Source organism: Marmota monax, unplaced genomic scaffold (assembly GCF_021218885.2).
Source record: "Marmota monax isolate L192 unplaced genomic scaffold, Marmota_monax_Labrador192_F-V1.1 WCK01_AAM20220418_F8-fsc00038, whole genome shotgun sequence".
Taxonomy (NCBI): domain Eukaryota; kingdom Metazoa; phylum Chordata; class Mammalia; order Rodentia; family Sciuridae; genus Marmota; species Marmota monax.
In genome coordinates, this window is record NW_026692498.1 from 11,096,828 (window position 1) to 11,121,899 (window position 25,072).

Here is a 25,072-nt window from a genome sequence, read left to right on the forward strand (position 1 = left end):
GGTGAGGATTTTATTAAATACTAACAAAACTGAAATCCACTGGGAAACAGCGCATACCTTAACTTTGTTTGCTTTTTAAAATCACATGCTGTGGTGCTTAGGGACATAAAATGATGTATCTACTTTACCCTTTGTAAAAAGAACACTCTCCTTGGCAGGAGTATCTGCAGTCAGGAGAGACTGGGCAAAAGGCTTTAATTCTTTCATTATGGGCTGGAGGCAGTAGATTTCTTCTTGAGGAGTCTTGTTTTTTTTTTGTCCTGGGGATGGAACCTAGGCAAGCATTCTACCATTGAACTACATTGAGCTACGTCCCTTAGTCCTTCTTTCTAGTTTTCATTTTGATACAGGGCCTCACTAAGTTGCAAGGCTGGCCTTGAACTTATGATCCTCCTTCCTCAGCCTCCCCAGAAGCTGGGATTACAGGGTGCACCACCACACCTGCATGTCTTCTCTTTTAGACTGATAATGTCTTGAACAGGTTAAACTTCTCTACACTCCCCTTAATGCCCCAGTAACTCCTACCAGGCATTTTTTTTTTTTTCCTTTTTGAGACAGGGTCTTGTTCTGTTGTCCTGGCTGGTCACAAACTCCTGGAATCCTCCTTCATCAGCTTCCTGAGTAGCTGGGACTATGGGTGCAAGCCCCCATGCCTGGCTGGACATGTGTCTCCCCAAGCCAGAGTACTACTGGCCTTCAGCTACATTCTTTGACTGGACTGAGGAAGATGCTAACATTGCCCCTTGACCCCAGGGGCTCATGGGAACCTGAGGTGTCTATCATGAGGTAGTTTAGTCAGTGCCGTCAGTGGACAGCCGTAAGGAGGAGTCCAGCACAGGGGCTGGCAGCTTCAGTCTCACCAACCCTCTTGCTATGCATCATGGCTGCTGGAGCTCACCTGCCATCGGGCCTTCCTCTCCTTAACTAGCCACGAAACAGCAGACAGACTGAGAAATGAATGTGAGACTCTCAACCATCTCAGTGGAGTCGCTTTCCCTGATAATGTTCAAAAGTACGAAGTAGGCTGTGCAGCCACCCTGGCTGAGCAGGACAGACAGACCAGATGACCTCCAGATAGTGCTCAAAGCCAGTAAGAGAAGGCACCTCTTCAGTGAACCCCAAGAGATACTCTACCTAAGCCACGGAGAGCTGGGCACAAGGTATTTGGCATATTGATTTTTAAGACTTAAAATGATGACGCAAGGAAATTGGGGGAGAAGGGTAGAGCCTGTCCCAGGCCAGTTTCATGTGTCACGCGGAGGCCTGTGCAGGACTCACGAGACCACTTCAGACTGGCCAGGGGAGGCAGTCACTCATGTGCCCAGGGCAGGCTCTGAATGAGGTCAGTGAGCGGTGGTGTGCCCACCAGAGAGGCGTGGGCCTAGCTGCTGTTCCACACGGCTCCTCCGGGGCTACTGGTCTTTGCTATATGTTTATTAATTTTTTGAAAATGTACTGTGGTCGGCCTAGTTTTACTTAATGCCTAATAAAGGCAAAAACTGTTGACATAGCACCCCTGGGTCTGACACTGAGCAGCTGAGGTTAGCAAGACCCTTCACTTTCAAAGATGACAGAAGCCAGCAGCCTGGGAGGAAAACAATTCCTTTAGAAGCATGCCACTCCCAGGTGAAGTGGCAGCTGCTGAGCGTCATGTTAAATGAGACAAAATCAGGGTAAGAAGGGATCAAACCCAAGAGGGGAAAAAGCCCAGCGGCATACTTGGCTTCTGGGGTTTGTTGCATAATGTGCTCAGGATAAATGGGTAAGTCACTGCCGATTCATGTGCACTCCTCACAGTCCAGATAGAGTTCTATATATAAACTCTGCCTGTTTAACATTCTACCCACGGTGCATCAGAAGAGACCCGAGAGAATGGCCAGTCTTTGGTAAGCTCCTGCTGCTGCCTCCCAAGTCTCATTCCCCTTCCTCGCTTAGGTGAGAGTGCTAGATTTTTCCATCAAAGGACCTGTTGTCACCAAGATCTGTTTTGTTTCCAGTTTTCAGCAGCTGGTTAGAATCCTCTGTGGTTACTTTAATAGGCTCAGTTTTCTGACCTGCAGATGAGACTGCGCTGCCTGTCCCTATGATGACCTCACTGATATGCCAGGCAATCTGTGTTCGGGCACAACTTCTCATCTCAGGCAGAAGCCAGGACCAAATGCTCACATTCACGTGTTCCAAGTGCATGCTGTGTGCTAGGTGCCACAAAAGAGAGTGTGAGTTTCATCTCATCTGATCTCACCTATCCAAGACAGGCAGGATTACTGTGTCCAGGTTCACAGATGAGGAAACTGAGGCTCAGCTCCATTAGCTTGGCCAGCAGGTAAGCAGCAGAGTCAGGATCTGAACTTCCGACCAGGGCACTGCACAGTTTCTGGCCAACAAAAGCTACCTGGGTGGCCAGGTTCAGAGCTACTCTCTTCAGGAGCACTTAGTGGCCTTCTAGCCTGTGATAGAGGTCATGTCTCAGAATTTAGTTTCTTCCCCAAGTTTCCCAAGTGCAGATTTCTACTAAATTTTCAGCAATAAGGTAAAGACTTTTAGCAAAAAGTTCAGGAGCTGTGTAGGCAGGCTGGATTACAGTAAATTCTGGCTTTTGACTAACTAACTGCCTGAACTTGCAGATTACTCACCCCCCACCCCCACCCAGCCCAGCACCATGTGTCTGTGGGAGCGCTATGCAGCTTCCATGAGATGAGGTAAGTAAGGGCTGGTTCCCTCCCTGGCTAGGGCCACTAAAGGGGGAGCCAGATCCACGCGGAGGCTCCAAGGGATTCACGGAACTCAACAATGCTGGGAATATACTTCCTCCACTCGGCTCTGTGCTCATCAATTCTGGCCATTTTCTGGCCAACACTTAGATGCTCCCAGCCGGTCTGAGTGCCTGACTCAGTTCTAACAGGTCTGAGGGCAAAGCCCCTCCACGAGACCACCTTTAGCAGCACAGAGCTCTCTGCAGAGGTTTCAGAACTAAACACTCCCAACTAATTCATTCTAACTACTGCATATAATGTATTGTTACTATTTGACTAAAATAATTGTGACGACTACAGAAATGAGGGGGAAAGGGTTACTTGGAAAGAAAACCTATGATTATGACCTTGCAAAACTCCATAAACATATGACTATGGGTTATATGAGAATAGACAAAATGAAAATAATTGTGAGTTAGAAAACCATCAATTTCCTTTTTTCAATATCCTTTAATATTCATGATCTTTCAACTTACAAAGTGCACGTTTTAAAAGAAATCTGATGATGAAGACGTTGACTCTTAGGCCCATGCCACTCCCGCATGCTGCCCTCATTCTGCCCGCTGTGTCTTTGACGGGTTCCACTCAGGGGGCAGAAAGGATCATCCCTGGTTGGAAGGGGGGACTTCACTTCTACAAAGCCCAGGGCCACTGGGGTGAAGGGGTGGGAGGGCAGCTTTTCATTCAGCACAGCCTGGCTGAGGCCTTTCACTGAGCACACCTGGGGCAGGAGAAAAGCAAGGCGCAGTTGCCTCTCCTACAGTGCCCTCTTGTGGCAGACCTGCACTACAGCAGCCAGACAAAGCAGGCCGAGTGCCCACAGCACTGACAAACTACATTACAGGCTCAGAGTCCAACAAAAAAATGTCAGTGCGAGTCACAGTGCACATTTACATGTCTGTCCTGGGAGAGAGATGTGTCCATCACTTGAGGGGGCAATGTCTAAGAGCAATAGGAAGCTGAGGCCAATGTCATAAATGGTTACCGTCCACAGCCAGAGTCCCAGGGCAGGCAGTGGTGCACAGTTCACAATTCAACGTGGCTTCTCAAAGAGGTATTCAAGATCTGGGGCACGCAGTCTCTGTTCTTTGTTTTTGTTTTTAGCAAAGTCTCTCAGCAGTGCCATGACTTCATTTTCAAATATTTCTGGGGCTGGTTTTGCTTCTGCAAGAGAATAGTGGGCAGAAAGAATTATGCCACAAGCAGTCAATGCTCAGACTAAAGTTTTTTTTTGTACCGGGATTGAACTCAGGGGCACTCAACCACTGAGTCACATCCTCAGCCCTATTCTGTATTTCACTTAGGGACAGGGTCTCACTGAGTTACTTAGCACCTCGCTTTTGCTGAGGCTAGCTTTGAACTCGTGATCCTCCTGCCTCAGCCTCCTGAGCTGCTGGGATTACAGGCATCAGCTCAGACTAAAGATCTTAAAACTTGAAACTCTGGCCTTGGCCAGGAACCACAGATAGATATACAGACTGTCTCCATTCCACAAAATATATGTAACATTAAACTACACCAGGGGTGACAAACCATGTCAGCCTCTATTTGTAAACAGTTATATGGAAACAGCCACTCCTATTTATTTGCACCTGATCTATAGGTCTCTTTTTTCTTTTGCATTACAATGGCAGAACTGAATGTGGTGACAGCATATGGATGCAAGATTAAAACATTTACTATCTGGTTCTCTGTGAACAAATTTGCTGACTCCAGACCTGCACAATTTTGGCTCTACTACTTTGCTTTACATTTAGTCTGTCAGTTGTTTTCTGCGTACAGTAGTCTCTCCTGTCCTATAGTTTCATTATCCATGGTTTTAGTTACCTGTCAGAAATATTACATGGAAAGTTCCAGAAATAAAAAATTCATAAGTTTTAAATTGCATGCTATGCCAAGTAGCATGATGAAATCTCATATCATCTTGCTCTAGCCCACCTTAGATATGAATCACCCTTTATCCAGTGTATCCATGCTATACCCACCCATCAGTCACTCAGTAGCTGTTCTTTTCAGATTGACTGTAAAATTCTATTTACTTAATAATGACCCCAAAGGTTAAATGTAGTGATACAAAGGAGGCACCAGGGCATAAAACACAGGAGGACAGATTAACTTTGGTACTATGCAGTGACACGGCAGAGCACATAGGGAAAACGTACGCTATCCAGGATTCGGTATTACCTAGTTTCAGGCCTCCACTGGGATCCTGAAATGTATTCCCCATTGCAAAGAGGGATTAATGAATTGTGTTTCTTCTATACATTCCCTCAAATAAAAGCTCTTTATCCGTTAGAAGTCCTTGGTTATAAGTGAAAAAAACTTAATAACTCTAGCAACTGAAGCACAAAGGAATTTATTGGAGGATTATTAGAACTCATAAAACTAACCCGAACCTGGAAAACCACATGTCGGTGAGCAGGCAACAAGGCAGCACGGAGAGCAGAAAAACAAGAGTGCCAGGCTCAGCCAAGCGGCGGCAGGCACCAGTCTGTCTTTCACCCTTGCTTAAGATGCCAATTAGAGGGGGGCTGGGGCTATAGCTACAGCTCAGTTGGTAGAGTGCCTGCCCAGCATTCGCAAGGTCCTGGGTTCAATCCTCAGCACTACCCCCCACACACACACACACACACACACACACACAGACACACACACACGATGCCAATTAGAAACAAAGCCTCTCACTGGCAAAGCTTAGGTAAGGCACTCCAGAATTACCCACCTATCAAGACTCAGTACAACGCTAGGGAGGGAATTCCTTGAAACTAAGTTAGATTCCCCCAACTCAGCACAGGGTTGGGCTGGTAAGTGTTCTGGGCTTTCTGTGACAATGGACTCCTCAAGGAAAAGGGGGACCCAAGAAATCTAGGCCTCCTCCTAGCATGTAGAAAGTTGGAAAGAACATCAAGTTCACGTTAACAATAAGGAAAAGCCAGAAAATGAGAAATATCATGACTTTTCTTGAAGTTGTCGGAGAGCTGGGGTCACGAGGCACCGAACTAATGGATAAGGAATGAGAAGCCCTCAGAGGGAAAGCTGCTCCATTCTTCTCACCTGTCAGGGCACAGGGCCAAGACGCTGGGTGGGACACAAACAGATGAGAAGTCAGTAAAACTTCTAGGAACTGTCCAAAGCCCAGCATGTGCTGGCCTGAGCCCTGGGAGCCGCACAGCCAAGGAGAGCTCGCACCCTCTCGCGGGTTCTTCCTAAGAAGCCTCCGCTGGCACCTCCTGATGAAGACGGCACAGAGCAGGAGGCTGGCGGAAGCTCCCTCAGTGACCCAGCCCATAAAGGAGGAGTAGCCCAGGTGGTAAAAGAGCACAAGGCCCAGGCCAGGTCCTCCTTCTCTACAGAACAAAAGCCTCCAGTGGCCAAGTACAGGCAAGAAAACCCTGTCTCCACAGCGTGCAGGGGGAGGACCCACGCAGGCTGGAAGAAGGGTGAAAGAACAACAAGAAACTCTAACCCCTGGGAGGGGACAGCATCACGGAGAACTACAGCTCCAGGAGCCAGGCCCACGGGTGACCTGAAGCTAGGCTGCACAGGGATAAGAAGGAAGGCCCTCCCAACTACTCCTCCCCCAGACTAGCAAGCACCACGAGGAAAGCACCAGGGATTCACCGCTGGGGGAGGGCAAGACAAAGAGAGCGTCCGTGTGGGGCACAAGAAGGGGGGAAGACTGAGAGATGAGGGCAGAACAGGAATATGGAGAAATGCCCTGGGAAACAGCTTGTACCCCGAGCACTAGAAGCTGGTGATGCTCAGAAACCAAACCAACCCAAACAGAGAGCTTGTCTTCTAATCCACTGACTTGATCCTCTGTAGAACAGCCTAGGAGAAGTATGCCCACTTCAAGGCATAATAAACCCCCCAGCCACAGTCTCTAATGTCTTTCCCATGACATCAACATCAATTAAATATGATGATACACAGTCAGAAAATTAGGAAAAATGCCGCAGTCTGGCTGGGCACAAAATCACGAGCCACTCAGCAGGAACAAACTTTATTTTTTGAAACTGCCGCCAATGTCCGGTATGCGCCAGGGAAGATTTTTTCCACCCACACGGCCTCCTCTCGGACGGCAGAAAGAGCTCCTCCCCTGGAACTCCCTCCTACTGTACTTCCCCAACCAATGGGAACTCTCCAGGAGTCCCGTAGCCGGCCTAGGTGAACAGCAGGAGTCCAATATCCATATGAATGCAAATCTTAACATAATCATATCATCTCAATGGCTAGCTGGCGTCACCTTTCGACCAAAAATGCCATGCATCATATACTTGGCTCTTAGCAGAAAAACAAAACAAATATACTATCAACACAAAGAAATCAACAGAAACAGACTCAAGGAGAACTCAGATGTTAGAACTAGGAGACAGGGGATTTAAAGTAACCATAACTGCCAGGCATGGGGGCACATGCCTGTCATCTCAGTGACTGGGGAGGATTGCAAGTTCAAGGCCGGCTTCAAAACTCAACAAAACCCATCTCAAAATAAAAAATAAAAAGAGCTAGAGATGTGGCTCAGTGGTTAAGCACCCTTAGGGTCAATCCCTGGTACCCAAAACCAAAAAGTAAAAATAGAAATAAAATAACTATAACTCGTATTAAAGGTTCTAGTGGAAGAAGCAGACAAAATGTACGGACAGATGAAGAATTCCAACAGGGAGCCAGAAACTCTAAAAGTCAAATAGAAATGCTAAAAATAGATACGCAGACTGACTCAATAGGCTTATCCTGAGATTTGACACAAGGAAATAATCAGGAGGATAGGTCAAAAGATATCACCCAGTGCAAACTACCCAAGCAAACATTCAAAGAGTAAAAAACACAAATGAGAATCCAAAAACTGTGAGATATTAAATTGCCTAATCTAAATGCAAGTGAAATCCCCAAAGAAAAGGGAATGGATGACACAAAAGGGACAACGGTGAATTCTTCAACAAAAATGAAAGATACCAAAACACAGATCCAACAGAACCCCGCGTAGGATAAATACCAAAACAAACGACACCCAGACACATTGCTATAGTCTGGATCTATTCTTCAAAGGACAGTGTCCACTATGTGTTACAGGCTTTGTCCCACCTGGTACTGTTGAGAGGTGGCGCAAACTTTTAAGAGGCGGGGGCCACTGGAGGTCTTCCGGTCACTGGGGCAAGCTCTTGAAGAAGACAGTGGAAAGCCAGCCTCCCTGACTGCCCCAGCCCTTGCCCAGTTTCCTGACTATGGTGAGCCCTTTGCTTTGCTGCCTGCTTCCTGCCATCATATCCTGCCTTGCCACAGGCCCAAAACCAATGGGCCATCTAACCATGGACTGAAACCTCCCAAACTGTGAGTCAAATAAGCCTTTCCAAAGTGAGGTGTGGTGGAACGTGTGCACGGTCCCAGCTCCTCAGGAGGCTGAAGCAGGATTGCTTGAGTCTAGGAGTTCAGAGCCAGCCTGGGAAGCCCTCTCTTGGTGCTGGGGGGTGGGAAGCCTGCACACATTATAGGCAAGTGCTCTACCACTGAGCTAAAACCTCAAGCCAAGACTTCATTTCTTAAATGTAAATAAGTTAAATTAAATAAAGCTTTTCTTTGTAAGTTGATCATCTCTGAGATAGTGACAGAAAACTAACACACACATCATATTCCAACAGCTACAAACTAATGATAAGATACTGAAAACATTCAGAAAGAAGAGACATTATAGAGAAAGAAACAAAAATACAATAGACCTCTTATCTGCAACTAGGCAAACCAGAAAGCAGCTCATTTCAACACTGTAGGAATCTGAAGCTGGTGATGACTGAAAGGAAGTGAAGCAAAGACAAACCCAAGTGCAGCTAAACTCAGGTCAAGACAACTTGATTGTGCACATGAACGGCCTAGAAATAGAAATGTGCCCGCATAAAGTGCCAGGGGAAAAACCCCACAAACTTACAACTCTATATCCAATGCCAAGAGAATTCCAAACAGCCAACTTGTACTACAAGAAATATCAAAGGCAGTTCTTCAGGCAGAAGGATTATGGTACCAGACAGAAACACAGATTTATATAAAGAAATTAATATCTCCAGATAAAATATCTCCAGTTAAAATGAAGGAAAATATAAAATACATTTTTGTTAGAGTCTGTAAACAAGTCAAAATAACACCTGGCATTTTGTCAGGGGAATGTTAAAAGTTCCTAAACAAGTCTGGATGGTGCCTGGCAAAATGCCAGAGGGAGTGGTTTGAGAAGTAACAAAAGCGAGCCATTAAGTGTGGAGATTCCTTATTGGTTGACTAATGTAACTAGTTTATGCTAATTAGATAAGCTGTGTGGAATGTATAAATACTGCTCCTGTCCTGCAATAAATGGCTCCTACTCCTGCTGTATCAACGTACACAAGTTGTTCGTCACCCCCTGATTATTCTGCTGCAGCCGGAACTCCGGCACATTTTGTATTCTTTTCCTTAGTTAGACTGTCCTAAGTAAAACAATAGAAACGTGCTGTCGCTTACAGCATGGGTAAAAATACAGAGTACAACAATGAGCACCAGAGATGAGAGCAGGACCTGGTGTGTGCTGGGAAGCCTTGACGAAGTCACATTTCCTTTTCTTTACAGTACTGGGGATGGAACCCAGGGTGAGCATATTCTAGGCCAGTGGTCTACCTCTAAGCCACATCCCTAGCCCTTTTATTTTTTGAGATAGGGTCTTACTAAGTTGCCCAGGCTAATGTCAGACTTGCCACCCTCCTGCCTCAGTGTCCTGACTCACTGGGATTACAGGCACATGCTACTGAGCCAGGCCTTTTTTGAGACAGGGTGTTGCTGTGCTGCCCAGATGGCCTCAAACTCACAATCCTCCTGCCTCAGCTTCCCAAGTAGCTGGGATTCATATAATATTTCTTTTTTTTCCATTTATTTTTTATTTTTAAATTTTTTAGTTGTAGATGGGCACAATACTTTTATTTATTTTTATGTGGTGCTGAGGACTGAATGCAGTGCCTCACACACACACAAGGCGAATGCTCTGCCACAACTACAGCCCCAATATTTCTTTTTCTTTATGCAGTGGGGACAGGGTATTGGGGATTGAGCTCAAGTGTGCTTTGCCACTGAGTTATATACCAGTTCGTCTTATTTTTTATTCTGAGACAGGGTTTGTCTGAGTTGCTGAGGCTGGACTCAAACTTGCGATCCTCCTGCCTGAACCTCCCAAGCTGCTGGAATTACAGGGGTCCACCAGGATGCCCAGCTTAGTCCTTTTGATTTTTATTTTGAGACAGGGTCTTGTCAACTTGCTGAGGCCAGACGAGAACTTGTGATCCTGTTTCAGCCTCCCAAGGAGGTTGGATTACAGGCATGCACCACCATGCCTGGCAGGATTCATATAATATTTTTTGAGGTCAGACTGTGACAAATTAAAAATGTATACTGTAGACCCAAAGGCAATTACTAAAAATAATGACAGAAATATAAATAAACCAAAGAGTGGAGAAAAAAAATGAAAGAATTTAAAAACTACACAGAAACAGAAGGAGAAAGGAACAAAGAACAGAAGAAACAGGAAACAACTAAAAAGACAGTAGATCTAAACTCAAACACATTGATAATTCAATAAATATAAATGATCTAAACACAGCAGTGAAAAGATAGAGACTATCGGATTGAATACAAAAGACACGATATTTGCTGTCTACAAAAACTCAATTTAAATACAAAAAAATGATAGTGTGTGGTATTATGATTTATGAATTTTGGTTTTCAATCCTGGTTCCTGGCCTATAATTCCCTTACCAAGGCAGGCTACAGAAACTCACATTTCCCCCTTTCTATCTTGGAGCTTCCCATAAGCAGATTCTCTGACTCACCCTTGCCCACTAGTAGGTCATAAGACCCTCCTCATTCTGGGGATTGGGAGAAAGGGTCCTGCCACATACCTTAGAAGGAACAATGCTACACAGAAAGGCCAGGAAGAATCTGGACAGGCCTTGCTGAATTTCCCCACCTAGTCTACTGGCAATCATGGCTATGCAAAGTATCTCCTTAAAACCCCAAAAGGACAGGACTCGAAGAACACACAGAGGGTCTTGGAGGGTGGCTTGCCTGGACAAGGCATGGAAGTTCCGTGCCCCCTTCTCCCATGCCTCACCCTCTGCATTCATCTGTATCCTTTGACATTTCCTTTGCAATAAACCAAGAAATGTAACTGTTTCCATGAATTCTGTGAGTCACTTGCAAAAATTAACTGAACCCAAGTGGGGTGTTGTAGGAACTCTTGATTTATAGCTGATCAGTTACAGGTACAAGTAAAATACCTGGGGCTTGCAACTAGCATCAGAAAGGGGGCAGGACATGGTCCTGGAGGCTGAACTCTCAAACCTGTGGGATCTGACACTAACTCCAGGTAGATATTGTCAGAATTAAATTCAAATCTGTGTTGACTGTGTGAGAGGACAGGGAAAATAAGACCTTTGTTTTTCTAACACAAAGATGACACTGTCTGACACTGATTTCAGTCTCACCTACAAAACCAAAAGCTAATAAATAGATATTGTTTAAAGTTGATAAGTTTGTGGTAATTGTTATGTATCAACAGAAAACTAATATAGACAGAAAGCAACACATCACACAATGTTAGTGGACATTACCATCAGACATTTCAGAACCAGGAACACTATCAGCAATAAAAACAGACAAAATAAATAATAATAAATGATAAAGGAAGTGATTTATCAAGAAGATACAATAATCTTGCATATGTTTTCACATAACATCACAGCTTCAAAATACATGAAGCAAAAAATGAGAGAAGTAAAAGGAGCAAAAGACAAATTTAAAGTTATAGCTAGAAACTTCGATATCACTCTCTGAATAAGTGAGAGAAAGTGCTCAGAAAACACCTGAAGAACAATATCAACCAACCTGATCTGGTTGATGCTTACAGAACACATTACCCCCAAGTAGAAAACACATTATGTTCAAGTGTACATGGGATATTTATCAAGATACCCACATTTCAGGTTATGAAATGGATTTAAAACTAAGTCTGGAAAATACTTGAAATTTAAACAACATACTTATAAGTAATATAAGTACTTCTAAGTATGTTGTTTAAATATATAACTTAAGTAATATAATTTCTCTTGTGACTTTCTCTTTGATCCCGAGAAATTGAAGGAAAATGAAAGCATAACATATCAAAGTATGTAATATGCCACCAAAGCAGTGTTTACAGGGCAATCTGTGGTGTCAAACGCTTATGAGAAAGAATGAGCTTTCTCCAATGAGCTCAGCTATTACATTAAGAAACTAGAGGGGCTCGGGTTGTGGCTCAGTGGCAGAGCGCTTGCCTCACACACATGAGGCACTGGGTTCGAGCCTGAGCACCACATAAAAATAAGTAAAATAAGATATTAAAAAAAAAGAGATAAAAGTTATTAAAAAAAAAAAAAGCTAGAAAAAGAAAATTAAGCCCCAGGCAAGCAAAAGAAAGGAAAGAATACAAAAATCAATGAAATTGAAAACAGAAACAATAGAGGAAAAATAAATGAAATAAACAGCTACTTCTTTGAAAAGACAAATAAGATGACAACTTCTGACAGAGACTGATCAAGAAAAAAAGGGGGGGGAAACTCACAAATTTCTAATAGAAATAAAAGGATACCACTACTGCTTCTCAGACATAAGAGAAAAAAGAAACATTAGGAACAATGTAATGTCTATATGTTCGAAATGGCAAATATTTGGAAGACAATTACCCAATCTCACCCTAGAAGAAATAACCATAATCAGTTAATCTCCATTATCAAGAAAAAACAACAAAAATTTACTTTACAGTTAAAAGATTTCCATCAAAGATAATCCCAGGCCCACATAGTGTCATTAGCAAATTCTATCAATTTAAGGAGGAAATAACACTAACTCTACACATTTTACATTAGAAAATGGAAGAGGAAAGAGTACTTCATTTTGTGAAGACAGCACTACTCTGATCAAAACCAGATGACAACATTACAAGACTGCTACACACGGGGCTGGGGTTGTGGTTCACAGGTAGAGCGCTCACCTAGCATGCTTGAGGCACTGGGTTCAATCCTCAGCATCACATAAAAATAATAAAATAAAGGTATTGTGTCCACCTACAACTAAAAATATATATATTTTAAAAGAAAAGACTATTATACACCAAAATCCTTCAATGGAGACAGATACAAAGATCTTCAAGTATTAGCAAATCAAATCCAGCAATCTGTACCATGACTATGTGATATTTTTTTTTAAAGAGAGAGAGAGAGACAGAGAGAGAGAGAGAGAGAGAGAGAGAGAGAGAGAGAGAGAATTTTTAATATTTATTTTTCAGTGGACACGACATCTTTATTTTATTTTTATGTGGTGCTGAGGTTCGAACCCAGCGCCCCACGCATGCCAGGCGAGCGTGTACCGCTTGAGCCACATCCCCAGCCCACTATGTGATATTTATCCTTGGAATGCAAGACTGGTTCAGGATTTGAAAATCAGTCAACAATTTATCATATTAGTAAACTTAGGGGAAAACATCACATTACTAAAGAAATGATCATCACAATAGGTGCACAGAAAGCACTTCACAAAATTCAACATCCACTCATGATAAAATACTCAATATACTAGAAACAGAAGGAAATTTTTTCAATCTGATAAATGACATTTACAACTAATCTACAGCTAACACACTCAAAGGTGATAGACTGGGTCTGGATATTAAAGTTGGAACAGACAAAGACACTTGCTCTCACCACTGTTATTCAACATGATACCTGAGGTTCTAGACAGTGCAATAATAAAGCAAGAAAAATATATAAAAGGCATATAGATTGGAAAGGGAAAAAGAAACTACCTCTATTCACACATGGCACTGACCATCTCCATAGAAAACCCCAAAGTATGTACAAAGAAACTTCCATACTAAGTTTGGTAAGGCCATAGATATGAATTGATATTTAAAAAAAAAAAATCAATTGTTTCTCTACATTCTAGCAATAAACAATTGAAATTGAAAAAAAATAAATAAAGTACGCTTTATAATTGAATGTGGTGACACACCCCTATAATCCCAGTAAATCAGGAGGCTGAGGCAGGAGTTTTGAACTTTGCAAATTCAAAGTCAGCCTCACCTGCCTCAAAAAATTAAAAAGGTCTGGGAATGTAGCTCAGTGGTAAAGTGCCCCTGGGTTAAATTCCCAGTACCAAAAAGTACAATTTCTAATAAAACCCAAAATACATGAAATATCTAGATATAAATCAACAAAATATGGTGAGAACCATGAAACACTGAATGCTAGGGCCCCTACTGATCTCTGCTTCCTAGACTCCCCTAGAGTGTGGGCCACCTAATGACTTGATTCTAACCAACAGAATAAGGCAAAAGTGTTGGAATGTCGCTTCTGTGTTTAGGTTCAGAACATGGTGGCTTCCATCTTGTTGGAGGACTCATTTCCCTCTAAGCTCTCATGCTCTGCTGATGCCTATGGAGAGGTTTTTGTGACAAGAAATGGAGGGTGACTTCCTAGCAAAAAACTGAGACCCTCAATGGAAAAGTCCGTGAGGAACTGAAGCCTGCCAACACCAGAATACCAAGATGAGAATGAAAGCAGACCTCTCCCTAATAAGGCCTCCAGATGAGACTGGACCATGGGCTGACACCTTGACTGCAACCTCGTAAAGCCTGGATTCCAGGCCCAGAGAAATTGTTAAGATAAATGTCAATTGCTTTAAACCATTAAGTTTGGATGATTGTATAAAACTGGTACACTGATGAAAGAAATTCAAAAAGACCTAAATAAATGCAGTAATATCTTTGCAAATCAAAAACTATTAACTTCACACAACCACAATCAAAATCCAAGTAGATTTTTTTTTTTTTTTTTTTTTGGTGGTACTAGGGATTGAGCCTAGGGATTTTATTTCTTAAAGCAAAAATAAGATTTGGTTTGATGGTACACACCAATAATCCAAGCTACTCAGAAGGCAAAGGAAGGAGTAACTCAAGTTCAAGGTCAGTTTGAGTAACTTAGCAAGACCCTGTCTTAAAATAAGAAACTAGGATGATTGACTTGCATACTTGAGGCCTTGGCTTCCATCCCCAGCACAGGAAAAAAAAAAAGAAAAGAAAATAAATTAAAAAAAAAAAAATCAAACAGTTTTAATATTCTTAGAAGAGAAAATCTTTGTGACTTTAGACTGGCAGAGTTCTTCTAATAATATCAAAAGCAAAAACCAAGCTGGGTGTTGTGATGCATGCCTGTAATTCCATCTACTCGATCCTAAGTTTGCAGCCATCTTGGGAACTCAGTGAGACCTTATCTCAAAATGAAATAAAAAGCTGGGCGCTGTCATGCATGCCTGTAATCCCAGTGGCTCAGGAGGATAAGGCAGGAGGATTGCAAGTTCAAAGCCAGCCTCAGCAATGGAAAGGCACTAAGCAACTCATGAAACCCAGTCTCTAAATAAAATACAAAAAAAGAGCATGAATGTGACTCAGTGGTAGAATGCTTCTGAGTTCAATCCCCAGGACTCCCCCAAATTAAATAAATTAATCATTAAAATGAAAAGATCTGGAGATGTAGCTTAGTGTAAAAGCCCCCAGGTTCAATCCATAGCATGTGCATGTGCACACACACACACACACAAGCCACAATCCATTAAAATTGTACTATACCAAATTAAAAACTGCTCCATTACAATGTTAAGAAAATGAAAAGACAAATATTTGCAAGACACATATCTGATAAAAGATTTGAAATCAAAGTAACTCAAGAATCCTCAACTCAATAGGAAAACAAACCACACAATTTAATAAAAATGGTGATAGTGGTGGGATATCCGAAGAGAAGCATCAACAAAGATGTATACAATGGTAAATAAACGCTTGAAAAGATCCTCAATATTCTTAGTTATTAGAAACATGGCAATTAAAACATCACTGTAGTTCTTTCCACTATATATTTCTGGGAATGGTGAATAACCAAAATGCTGGTAACATGAAGAATTGATGAAAATGAAGAGCATCAATCCCTTCCTTCACATCCAGTCCCTGGTAATCATTGATTCTGTTTTCTGTTCCTGAGGTTTTGCTTTTTCCAGAACATCATATAAACACAATCACACAATAGGTACTCCCTGAATCTGGCCTCTTTCACTTAACACAGAAGGCGAGAAACTATGGTTTACAGCCTAATTTTGTAATGGCCTGTGTGCTAAGAATAATTATTAAATGGCTGGAGAGAAAAAAAAGAATCAAAAGAAGATTACTTCATGACATGAAAATTATATGAAATCTAAAATGCAGTTGAGGAATTACAACAGAGACTACATGGCCTAAAATATTTACTATCTGGTCTATTACAAAAGACGTTACAAATTTAAACATACACTTACTTTATGACCCAGAAAGCCTTCTCCTAGGTATTTACTCAAGAACAACTAAAACTTATATTCACAAAATCTGTATGCAATTGTTTATGGCAGCTTTACTGGTAATGCCTACAACTGGAAAGAACTCCAACGTCTCTCAACTGATCAATGGATAAATAAACTGTGGAATACCCACACACCAGAATATCACAACATTACAAAAGAATGAATTAATGATATAAAGAACAACATAGATGGATCTCAAATGTATTATATTAAGTCAACACACCTGTACTGTAAAGGGCCAGAGTACATAATTCAGGCTTTGTGGGCTTTCCAATAGTCAATCACATAAGCTTCTACACTCATTCTTCATACTTAGAACTTACAGGATGGCTTCAATTTCCTGATATTAATAGTCACACATTGTTTAATGACAGACATATGTTCTGAGAACTGTGTCAGTAGGTGATTTTATTACTGTGGGAAATCATGAAGAATACTTATACAAACCTAGATGGCAAAGTGTATACTTAACCTAGATTATAATCTTATGAATTACTCATACAGAAAAGTTATACAGTACATGACTGTACTAAGACACAGAAACAAGATACCCAGGGTGTAGCACAAATGGAGATGTCACCTAATATCCATTTCTCCTATTTTCATTGATAACAAAAGCCCCCGTGTAGTTAGGTGCTTGGAATAGACTATATTATTTCTTCCTCTTAGCTAGATGTAGCTGTGTAACTGAGCGATAGTTAATGGAAATAATGGATAGGACAGATATAGCTTCAACAGCTTTCTAGGATCATGCTAAGGATGAAGGAGCAGCAATTCAGGTGGAACATGGAACTCATGACTTTTTAATAGTGCACCAGTAATATCATAGAACACAGAGTGGACATAAACACAGCCTTTAAGCAACCTGAATTCTGGCTCATAGGCAGGCCTGAAACTTATGGTCTGTCTACGTAGAGCTTAAGATAGTTGTCCACAGCAACAAGAAACTGAGTGTTACAGGAACCTTGGGAGGTCCAGACAGCATCAACCAGAGATAGGAGACACTCATGACACAGTAGCCTGCAGTTCAAAAATAACTTCTTGATTTTATTTGCACCTGTTTGTTTTCATTTCCTTAAAACTCCCCTTTAGAAATGCAAATGCTAGCCCTGAGCATCAAGATTTACTTCGAATGACTATTTATCTTCCCACTTCTCTATCAGTCAGCTTTTCAAATAGTTGCCTTTTTTGCCTTAATATCTCATCTCTCAACTTAACTCGCCTGTCCTATGATAAGCAGCCGACTTGAGACTAGTAACAATTTTTCTCCATTCCCAGCCCGGTGGTTCTTCAATCTTCCCTTTGATCCGTGAGCTTCACATACGCTTCCACTAAGTTCCCTTTATTTTTTTGGTACTGGGGATTAAAACCAGGGGCACTTTACCATTGAGCCACATCCCCAGCCCTTTTTATATTTTATTTAGAGACAGGGGCTCACTGAGTTGCTTAGGGCCTTGCTAAGCTGCTGAGACTGGCTTTGAACTCTCAATCCTCCTGCCTCTGTCTTCTGAGCCTCTGGGATTACAGGCGTGTGCCGTAGTGCCCAGCTCTAAGTTCCCCTTTTGCTTAAGTTATAGTAGGTTTCTCTCTCTTGCAACCAAAGAACCTTAACTGATAAAAAATTCTGCACATTTTGGAAACATTTGCAGTGTTTGAACTGAGTGCCTATAACATGAATGAAAGAAGAAAAACTACCTAGGATATAATTTCAGACTCAAATCAGCTAAGTCATCTTATTTTCACATTAGTCTGCTTATCACGATCAGTACCTGTGGCCCAGTAGTAAATATCCCAGTCATTACTAGGCTCATTAATCAGGCGATCATAGAGGTTCAGCTGCTTCTCCGTCATGTGATGCAGATATTCTTTAGCAAAGAGGCTAAAAACAAGAAAGAGAGAGGTTGCAAAGACTACCTCCAGTCAAAGAGAATTGACACCCAGGGTGCTGTGCCCCTACCTAAGGAGAATGCAGTTTTCCAACATCCCCCTCTTTCTGCTCTCATACAGCAGGCGGGCTCTTTTGGTTTCTATGGATTCATCAGTTCTCTCCTGCCAAGGAGGCAAAGGGATTTCAATCAAGTCCTTTTGAGAATCTGTTGGGCTGTCACCTCTGTAGAAGCGTCTGAATGATGTCACACTGAGCGAAGGAGACAACAGGCTGAGCCTTGGCAGCATCTGAAACAAACCAACCACAAACATCTTTAAAATAACCAAGAGTACCTTCACTGTCATTCAGCCAACATTTACAGTTGCGCTGGGTGCTGCAGTAGGTGCTCAATTATATTTTTATTTAGTTGTGGGGAAGCTGTGCTGATATTGTCCCTACTTTACAGTCTAGGAATCCAGGAATCTGAGGAATCCAGGAATTCAAGGCTCAGAGAGGATAAACAGTCTTCCAAATAGAACTGCAAAACACATCTTAGCCAATCATTCCAGAAATTGTCCCAGGAGAAATATTTTCTCTTTCCTTTACATTCCTTTAAAAGTCTTACAGTACAGTTTGTATTCTAATCATTCAACTGTGTTGAAAGCTGAGGATACACAGATGGTATGGTCCCCAATCTCCCAAAGGATACAATCTTGAGAAAGGCTTTTTAGGGAGCTGCGTGGGAGACTGGTTTCTGTCTTGCCTAACCCAGAGCACTGGCAGCCCTGGTATACCAGAGAAGTCCAGGGACCGATGAAAATAAGAGAGCTGAGCAACTTGCAGTAGTTCCAAGCATCACACTCAGATATCAGAGAGAACAAGAAATCATGAATGCCTGAATAAAAACAACTGTGAAGTACTTGAATTGGAAATTTATACCCATTAAGTCTAGAAAGACACATCCACAGAAAAGAACTGAAGCCCCTAGAATCTCTAACCAGGCTGACTGATAAAGGTCTTTCCTTGAACTAAGCCAATCCACATAGACCAGAAGAGGGGGATGCTTTTTAAATGCACAGATGCCGATGCAAATTTGTAAAGTAGAAGAATAAACAGGGGAACATGGCTCAATCCCAAGGACCAAAATAAGTCTCCAGAAACTGACCCTAGAGAATTAGAGGTATATAAACCACCAAATGAAATTCAAAATGACTTTCACAAAGATGTTTGGAGGATGTTGTTTGATCAAAATGAGAATTTCAGTTAACAGAAAATATTTTAAAATGAAGCAAACAAAAACTTTGAAGCTAAATACAATAACTGAATTGATAAAATTCACTAGAAGTGTTCAAGGGCACACTTGATCAAGTAGAAGAACCAACAAATTAAGACAGGCCATTTGAAATTACTATATCAGAGGAACAGAATTTTAAAAAGAAAGAGTAAAGAAAATGTAGGGGACTTAGAGGACACCATCAAGCAGACCAATGTTCACATTATGAGAGCCTAAAAAGAGGCAGAAATCTTATTTAAATAATTAATGGCTGAAAACTTCCAAATTTGGGGGGAAATGGGTATCCAGATTCAAGAAGTCCAAGAGACCCTAACTAGCACATACCCAGAAAAGTTCACACCAAGACATATTATAACCAAACTGTCTACAGTCAGAAAAGACATGAGGAAATGTGCATGAACAAAGAAAGACCAGAGGACACAACAAGACAGTGCCATCTAAAAGCCAGACAGGCCTCTAGAGAAATCAAACCAACCAACATCTTGATCTTGGACCTTAGGTCTCTGAAACCTAGAGAAAATAAATTTGTTGTTTAAGCCACTTTCTGACAGAGGTGTTTTATTATGGTAGCTCAAGCAAACGAATATAGCATATAGAAAATTCAGTTTCTGAAGCCCCATCCTAAACATTTTGGATCAGAATCTCTAGTACCTGGAAAATGCATTTTTAACAAGCCCTTTAAAGGACTCTGGTATACACTGAGGCAGGGATTCCTACTTTCTGCTTGATGATGTTTTTCAAGTCCCCTACATTTTCTTTTCTCTTTCTTCTTAAAATTCTGTTCCTCTGATGCAGTAATTTCAAATGGCTTGTCTTAGTTTGTGCGTTCTTCTGTTCCATCAAGTACGTCCTTGAACACCTCTAGTGAATTTTCTCAATTCAGTTATTGTATTTAGCTTCAAAGTTTTTATTTGCTTCATTCTTTTTTTTTTCACTTTTATATAAAATATTTAATTTTTAAAACACAGGCTATTCATGTCACATAAATATCTTCAATTTTAGGTTAGCTGCTTATGGCCTTTTTTTTTCACTTTTATATAAAATATTTAATTTTTAAAACACATGCTTCATTCTTAAATACTTTCTGTTAACTGAAATTCTCATTTTGTTCGAGCATCATCTTCCTGAGCTTGTCAAAGTTGTGTTACTTATAGCAATGACTGGGATATTTACTACCGGGCCATAGGTGCTGGTCATGATAAGCAGACTAATGTTACTTACAGTAACACAACTGGCTGAGCAATTTCTATAAAAATTAAAGAGGATGGGGAGGATTTTCATCATCAGTGTGGGGAAATTGTTCTAATAATTTGGATCTCTCATTCTGGCCAAATTTCATGCTTTTAAAAAGAAATATTTTTTGAGACACCCTTACTAAGTTGCTGAGGCTGACCTTGAACTTGCAATCCTCCTGCCTCAGCCTCCTGAATTAGCTGTTATTACAGGCAGGCAGCACTGTACCTAGTTCAGCCACTTTTTTTTTTTTCCCCTGTTAATATCAAGGCAGCATTTCAGAAATGGAGCAATATTAGGCATGGCATAGATCCATAAGTCCTAGGCAATTGTGCAGTATTGAGTATAAATTACTACCGAAAATTTATACTACGATATATTTGTGTTGTTGGGCTGGGGTGGTGGTTCAGCGGTAGAGCGATCATCTCACATGTGCGAGGCACTGGGTTCGATCCTTGGCACCACATAGATAAATAAAATAAAGATATTGTGTTCAACTACAACTAAAAAGTAAATATTTAAAAAATACATATATATATATTTGTGTTATCTTTGTAGCCATCAATAGCTTTAAATTAAAAAAAAGTATGCTTCTCAAGTTCATGTTTATATCCTTTGTTAATTAAAAATAATTGTTTTGCTGGGTGAAGTTGCGCACAACTATAATGCCAGCAGCTTGGGAGGCTGAGATAGGAGGATTGTGAATTCAAAGCCAGCCTCAGCATTGTGAGGTGCTAAGCAACTTAGTGAGACCCTGTCTCTAAAAAAAAAAAAAATTGTTTTTCCAAAAAGAAATTGTCAAAAATCAAAGATGAAAGAATCTTGCAAGCAACAAGAAAGAATCCCACATAAGACTATCAGGAGTTCTTAACAGAAATATTGCAGGCTAGAAGTGGGGTGATAATTTAAAAATGCTGAAAGAAAAACAAAATACTGACCAAACAAACAACATCTGGTAAACTGTCCTTCAAAAGTATAGGTGAAACCATGAGCAGTGGCACATGCCTGTCATCATGTAGCTCAGGAGGTTGAGGCAGAAAGATTGAGAGTTCAAAGCCAGCCTCAGCAACTTAGTGAGACCCTATCTCTAAATAAAATATAAAAAAGGGCTGGAGATGTGTCTCAGTGGCTCAGTGCCCCTGGGTTCAATCCCCAATTGAAAAAAAAAATGTATAGGTGAAGTAAAGATATTCCAAGATGAATGAAAACTAGGAGAGTTCATCACCACTATTCCTGATTTATAATCTGACTTATAAGAAATGCTGAACATGGGCTGGGGATATAGCTTAGTTGGTAGAGTGCTTGCCTCACATGCACAAGACCCTGGGTTCAATCCCCATAATCACACACACACAAAAAAAGACATGTTGAACAGAGAAATACTTAACATCCTGTCAAGTAGAAATGACAATATGCTGGATAGTAAAACAATAACATATGAAAGTATAAAACTCACTGGTAAAGTCAATACATAGAATGATAAAAAATACTGGCTGTCTGGGCACACTAGCATATGACTGTAATTTCAGCTCAGGAGGCAGAGGAAGGAGGACGGCAAGTTCAAGTCCAGCTTCTCAAAATAAAAAAGGGCTGGGGAATGCAGGTTAGTGGTAAAGTGCCCATGGGTTCAATCCCCAGTACTCCCCTTCCCCTGCCCCCAAAAGTTGATACTGTAAATGGTATGGAAATCACTTTTATTTTATTTTATTTTTTTTTAAAGAGAGAGAGAGAGAAAGAGAGAGAATTTTTTTTTAATATTTATTTATTTTTTTTAGTTTTTGGTGGACACAACATCTTTGTTTGTATGTGGTGCTGAGGAACAAACCTGGGCCACAAGCATGCCAGGCGAGCGCGCTACCGCTTGAGCCACATCCCCAGCCCCTGGAAATCACTTTTATTGGGGGAGGTGGTCCTGCTAGGTTGCCCAGGCTAGTCTTGAACTCCTGGGTTCTAGGATCTTCCTTTTTCAGCCTCCCAAAAAACTGGAAATACAAGAGGATCCCTTTGTAAATCACTTTTCATTCTGATGTAGAAGTTAAATATAAAATGTATAAAAAACACTGAGTCTATAAAAGTATTAATGGATATATAACATAAAAAGTATATGTTGTGGACTGGGGCTGTGGTTCAGTGGTAGAGCACTCACTTGGCACTGGGTTCGATCCTCAACACCACATAAAAATAAAATAAAGGTATTGTATCCACCTACAACTAAAAAAATACATATTTTTAAAAAAGTATACTTGTGACATCAATAACACAAAAGGGGGAAGTAAAAGAGCAGAGTTTTTGTATGAAAGTGAAATTAAATTATCCGGTTAAAACAGATTGTTAGAAGATGTTTCATGTAACCCCACTGGTAACCACAAAGAAAACACCTATAGAGGACACACAAAAGAAAATGAGAAATCAAATCAAGAGTAGAAAAAAAAAAAAAAAATCAATGGATGACAGCAAGAAGTGGAAAACAGAGACAAAAGAGCTACAAGATGGAAAACAAAAAATGACAACTCCTTCCTTATAGTAATACCTACAGTAATTAAATGTAGATGGATTAAACTTTTTAATCAAAAGATATTAAGTGATCCAACAGATGAAAACAAAATAAAACACACATACAAACGACATCCAGCCAGGCACAGTGGCACCTGTAATCCCAGTGGCTCAGGAGGCTGAGGCAGGAGGACCGCAAGTTCAAAGCCAGCCTCAGCAAAAGTGAGGTGCTAAGCAACTCAGTGAGACCCTGTCTCTACATAAAATACAAAATAGAGCTGAGAATGTGGCTCGGTGGTCAAGTGCCCCTGAGTTCAATCCTGAGTACCAAAACAAACAAAAAAACAAAAAAAAAAAAAAAAAAAAACCCCAAACTCCAACAATAACCTGTCTATAAGAGACTCACCTTAGCTTTAAGGACACATACAGATAAATACAGTGAAAGGATGGAAAATGATACCTCATGCAAATGGCATCCAAGAGAGCACTGATATCAGAAAAAGAAAACACTTGGTCAAAAATTGTCATAAGGGGCTGGGATTGTGGCTTAGCGGTACAGCACTCCCCTAGCACAGGCAGGACCCAGGTTGGATCCTCAGCATCACATAAAAATGAAGGCATTGTGTTGGGTCCATCTACACCTAAAAAAATGGATATTTAAAAAAAAACTGTCATAAGACAAAGCTGTTATCACCAGGATGATATAATAATTATGAACATATAAGCACCTAACATTACAGCATCCAAATATATGAAGCAAACACTGGTAGAACTGAAGGGGAAAAAACAGCAACAAAGGATAATACCCACTTTTAAAAATGGACAAACCATCCAAGCAGGGGATCAAAAAGAAAATAGAGGAATTGAATAACACTGTAGAACAAATGTCACTAACAGACATATGCGAACATTCCATCCAACAACACAATACACATTCCTCTCAGTGCGCAGGGGAATGAATATTCCCCAGGATAAATCACAAGTTATATCACAAAACAAATCTTAACATTCTTAAATTTAAGAAGACAAAATCATACCAAGTATCTTTTCCAACTGCACAGGAATAAAACTGCAAATCAGTAGCAGAAGGAAATCTGGGAAATTAACAAGTATGTGGAAACTAAACTGCCTCCACTATTGGGAACTGAATCCAGGGGGCGCTCTACCGCGGAACTACATCTTCAGCCCTTGTTTTTATTTTTTATTCTCTAGAGGTAAGGTCTTGCATTAAATGCCCAAGCTGGCCTCGAACTTTCGATCCTCCTGCCTCAGCTTCCGGAGAAGCTTGGATTACGGGCTTGCGCCACCTCGTCTGGCTACAGTATACTCTTGAACAACCTTTAAAAGGTCAAAGAATAGGCAAATTTAAAAGTATAAAAACCCAATATACAAAATATTATGAGAAGCAATAAAAACAGCACTATGAGTAAGTTTTATAGTGGTTAATGCCTACATTAAAAAAAATAAAGAGCTCAAGGTACTATGTGAAATCACGACAGGCGCTTAAAAACTGGTAGGTAAAAGGGCGCAATCACAGACAGCTGGTCTACCTCTGCCTGGGGCTAGGTGAGATCTGAACTGGGTCAGTCTCGCACGACAACTGACCATTCAACCAGACATCACCAAGTATTACCAGTCGAGCACATCGTGGGCTCCCCAAAGGATGGAAGCGACCTGAATCTCCTAAGCTGTAGGATAGACCACACTTTGGAAGTGCCCCTGATCTGGGCGATCGGGCAATTGAACGCTCCCTACAACCTCCACGATCACAGAAGACGACGAAATTCAGTCCCAGCTGCCACCCGCCCGGGACCTTAGAACCTCCGTTCTCTCACCCGCGCCACAGTCGGGAGCACGGTGAACACCGCCATTTTTCCCTACCCGCACCGGAAGCCTGCAATGCGGCACTTCCGGAAACTCCGAGCCGTCAGAACAGCCGACTTCGGCCGCCTGGGAGGACCTAAGCCGGAAGGTGCGTCCCTGCGTATGGCGGAAGTAGCG

The 25,072-nt window shown here is 41.3% G+C and overlaps 1 protein-coding gene across 2 annotated transcripts; it reads right to left on the reverse strand.

Moving 5' to 3' along the window:
* Window positions 1-3,183: 3,183 nt before the first annotated feature.
* Window positions 3,184-25,064, reverse strand: Sdhaf2 (succinate dehydrogenase complex assembly factor 2). Of its 2 annotated transcripts, none has more exons than XM_046445607.2 (4): window positions 24,907-25,064; window positions 18,142-18,359; window positions 17,954-18,063; window positions 3,184-3,917 (listed from the first exon to the last, which is right to left on the reverse strand). In XM_046445607.2, the coding sequence occupies exons 1-4, from the start codon at window positions 24,940-24,942 to the stop codon at window positions 3,787-3,789; spliced, it is 495 nt and encodes a 164-aa protein (XP_046301563.1). In that variant the 5' UTR covers window positions 24,943-25,064; the 3' UTR covers window positions 3,184-3,786. The 2 variants fall into 2 exon arrangements, with proteins under 2 accessions (XP_046301563.1, XP_046301564.1); XM_046445608.2 differs by lacking the exon at window positions 24,907-25,064 and adding an exon at window positions 24,109-24,433.
* Window positions 25,065-25,072: the final 8 nt, after the last annotated feature.

Coding starts and splice junctions, on each gene's coding strand:
- Sdhaf2 (XM_046445607.2), bottom strand. CDS start 24,942: ATGGCGGTGTTCACCGTGCTCCCGACTGTGGCGCGG. Junction 18,360..24,906: donor TGCTCCCGACTGTGGCGCGG/GTGAGAGAACGG, acceptor GGTTTGTTTCAG/ATGCTGCCAAGGCTCAGCCT. Junction 3,918..17,953: donor TATTTACTACTGGGCCACAG/GTACTGATCGTG, acceptor ATTCTCTTGCAG/AAGCAAAACCAGCCCCAGAA.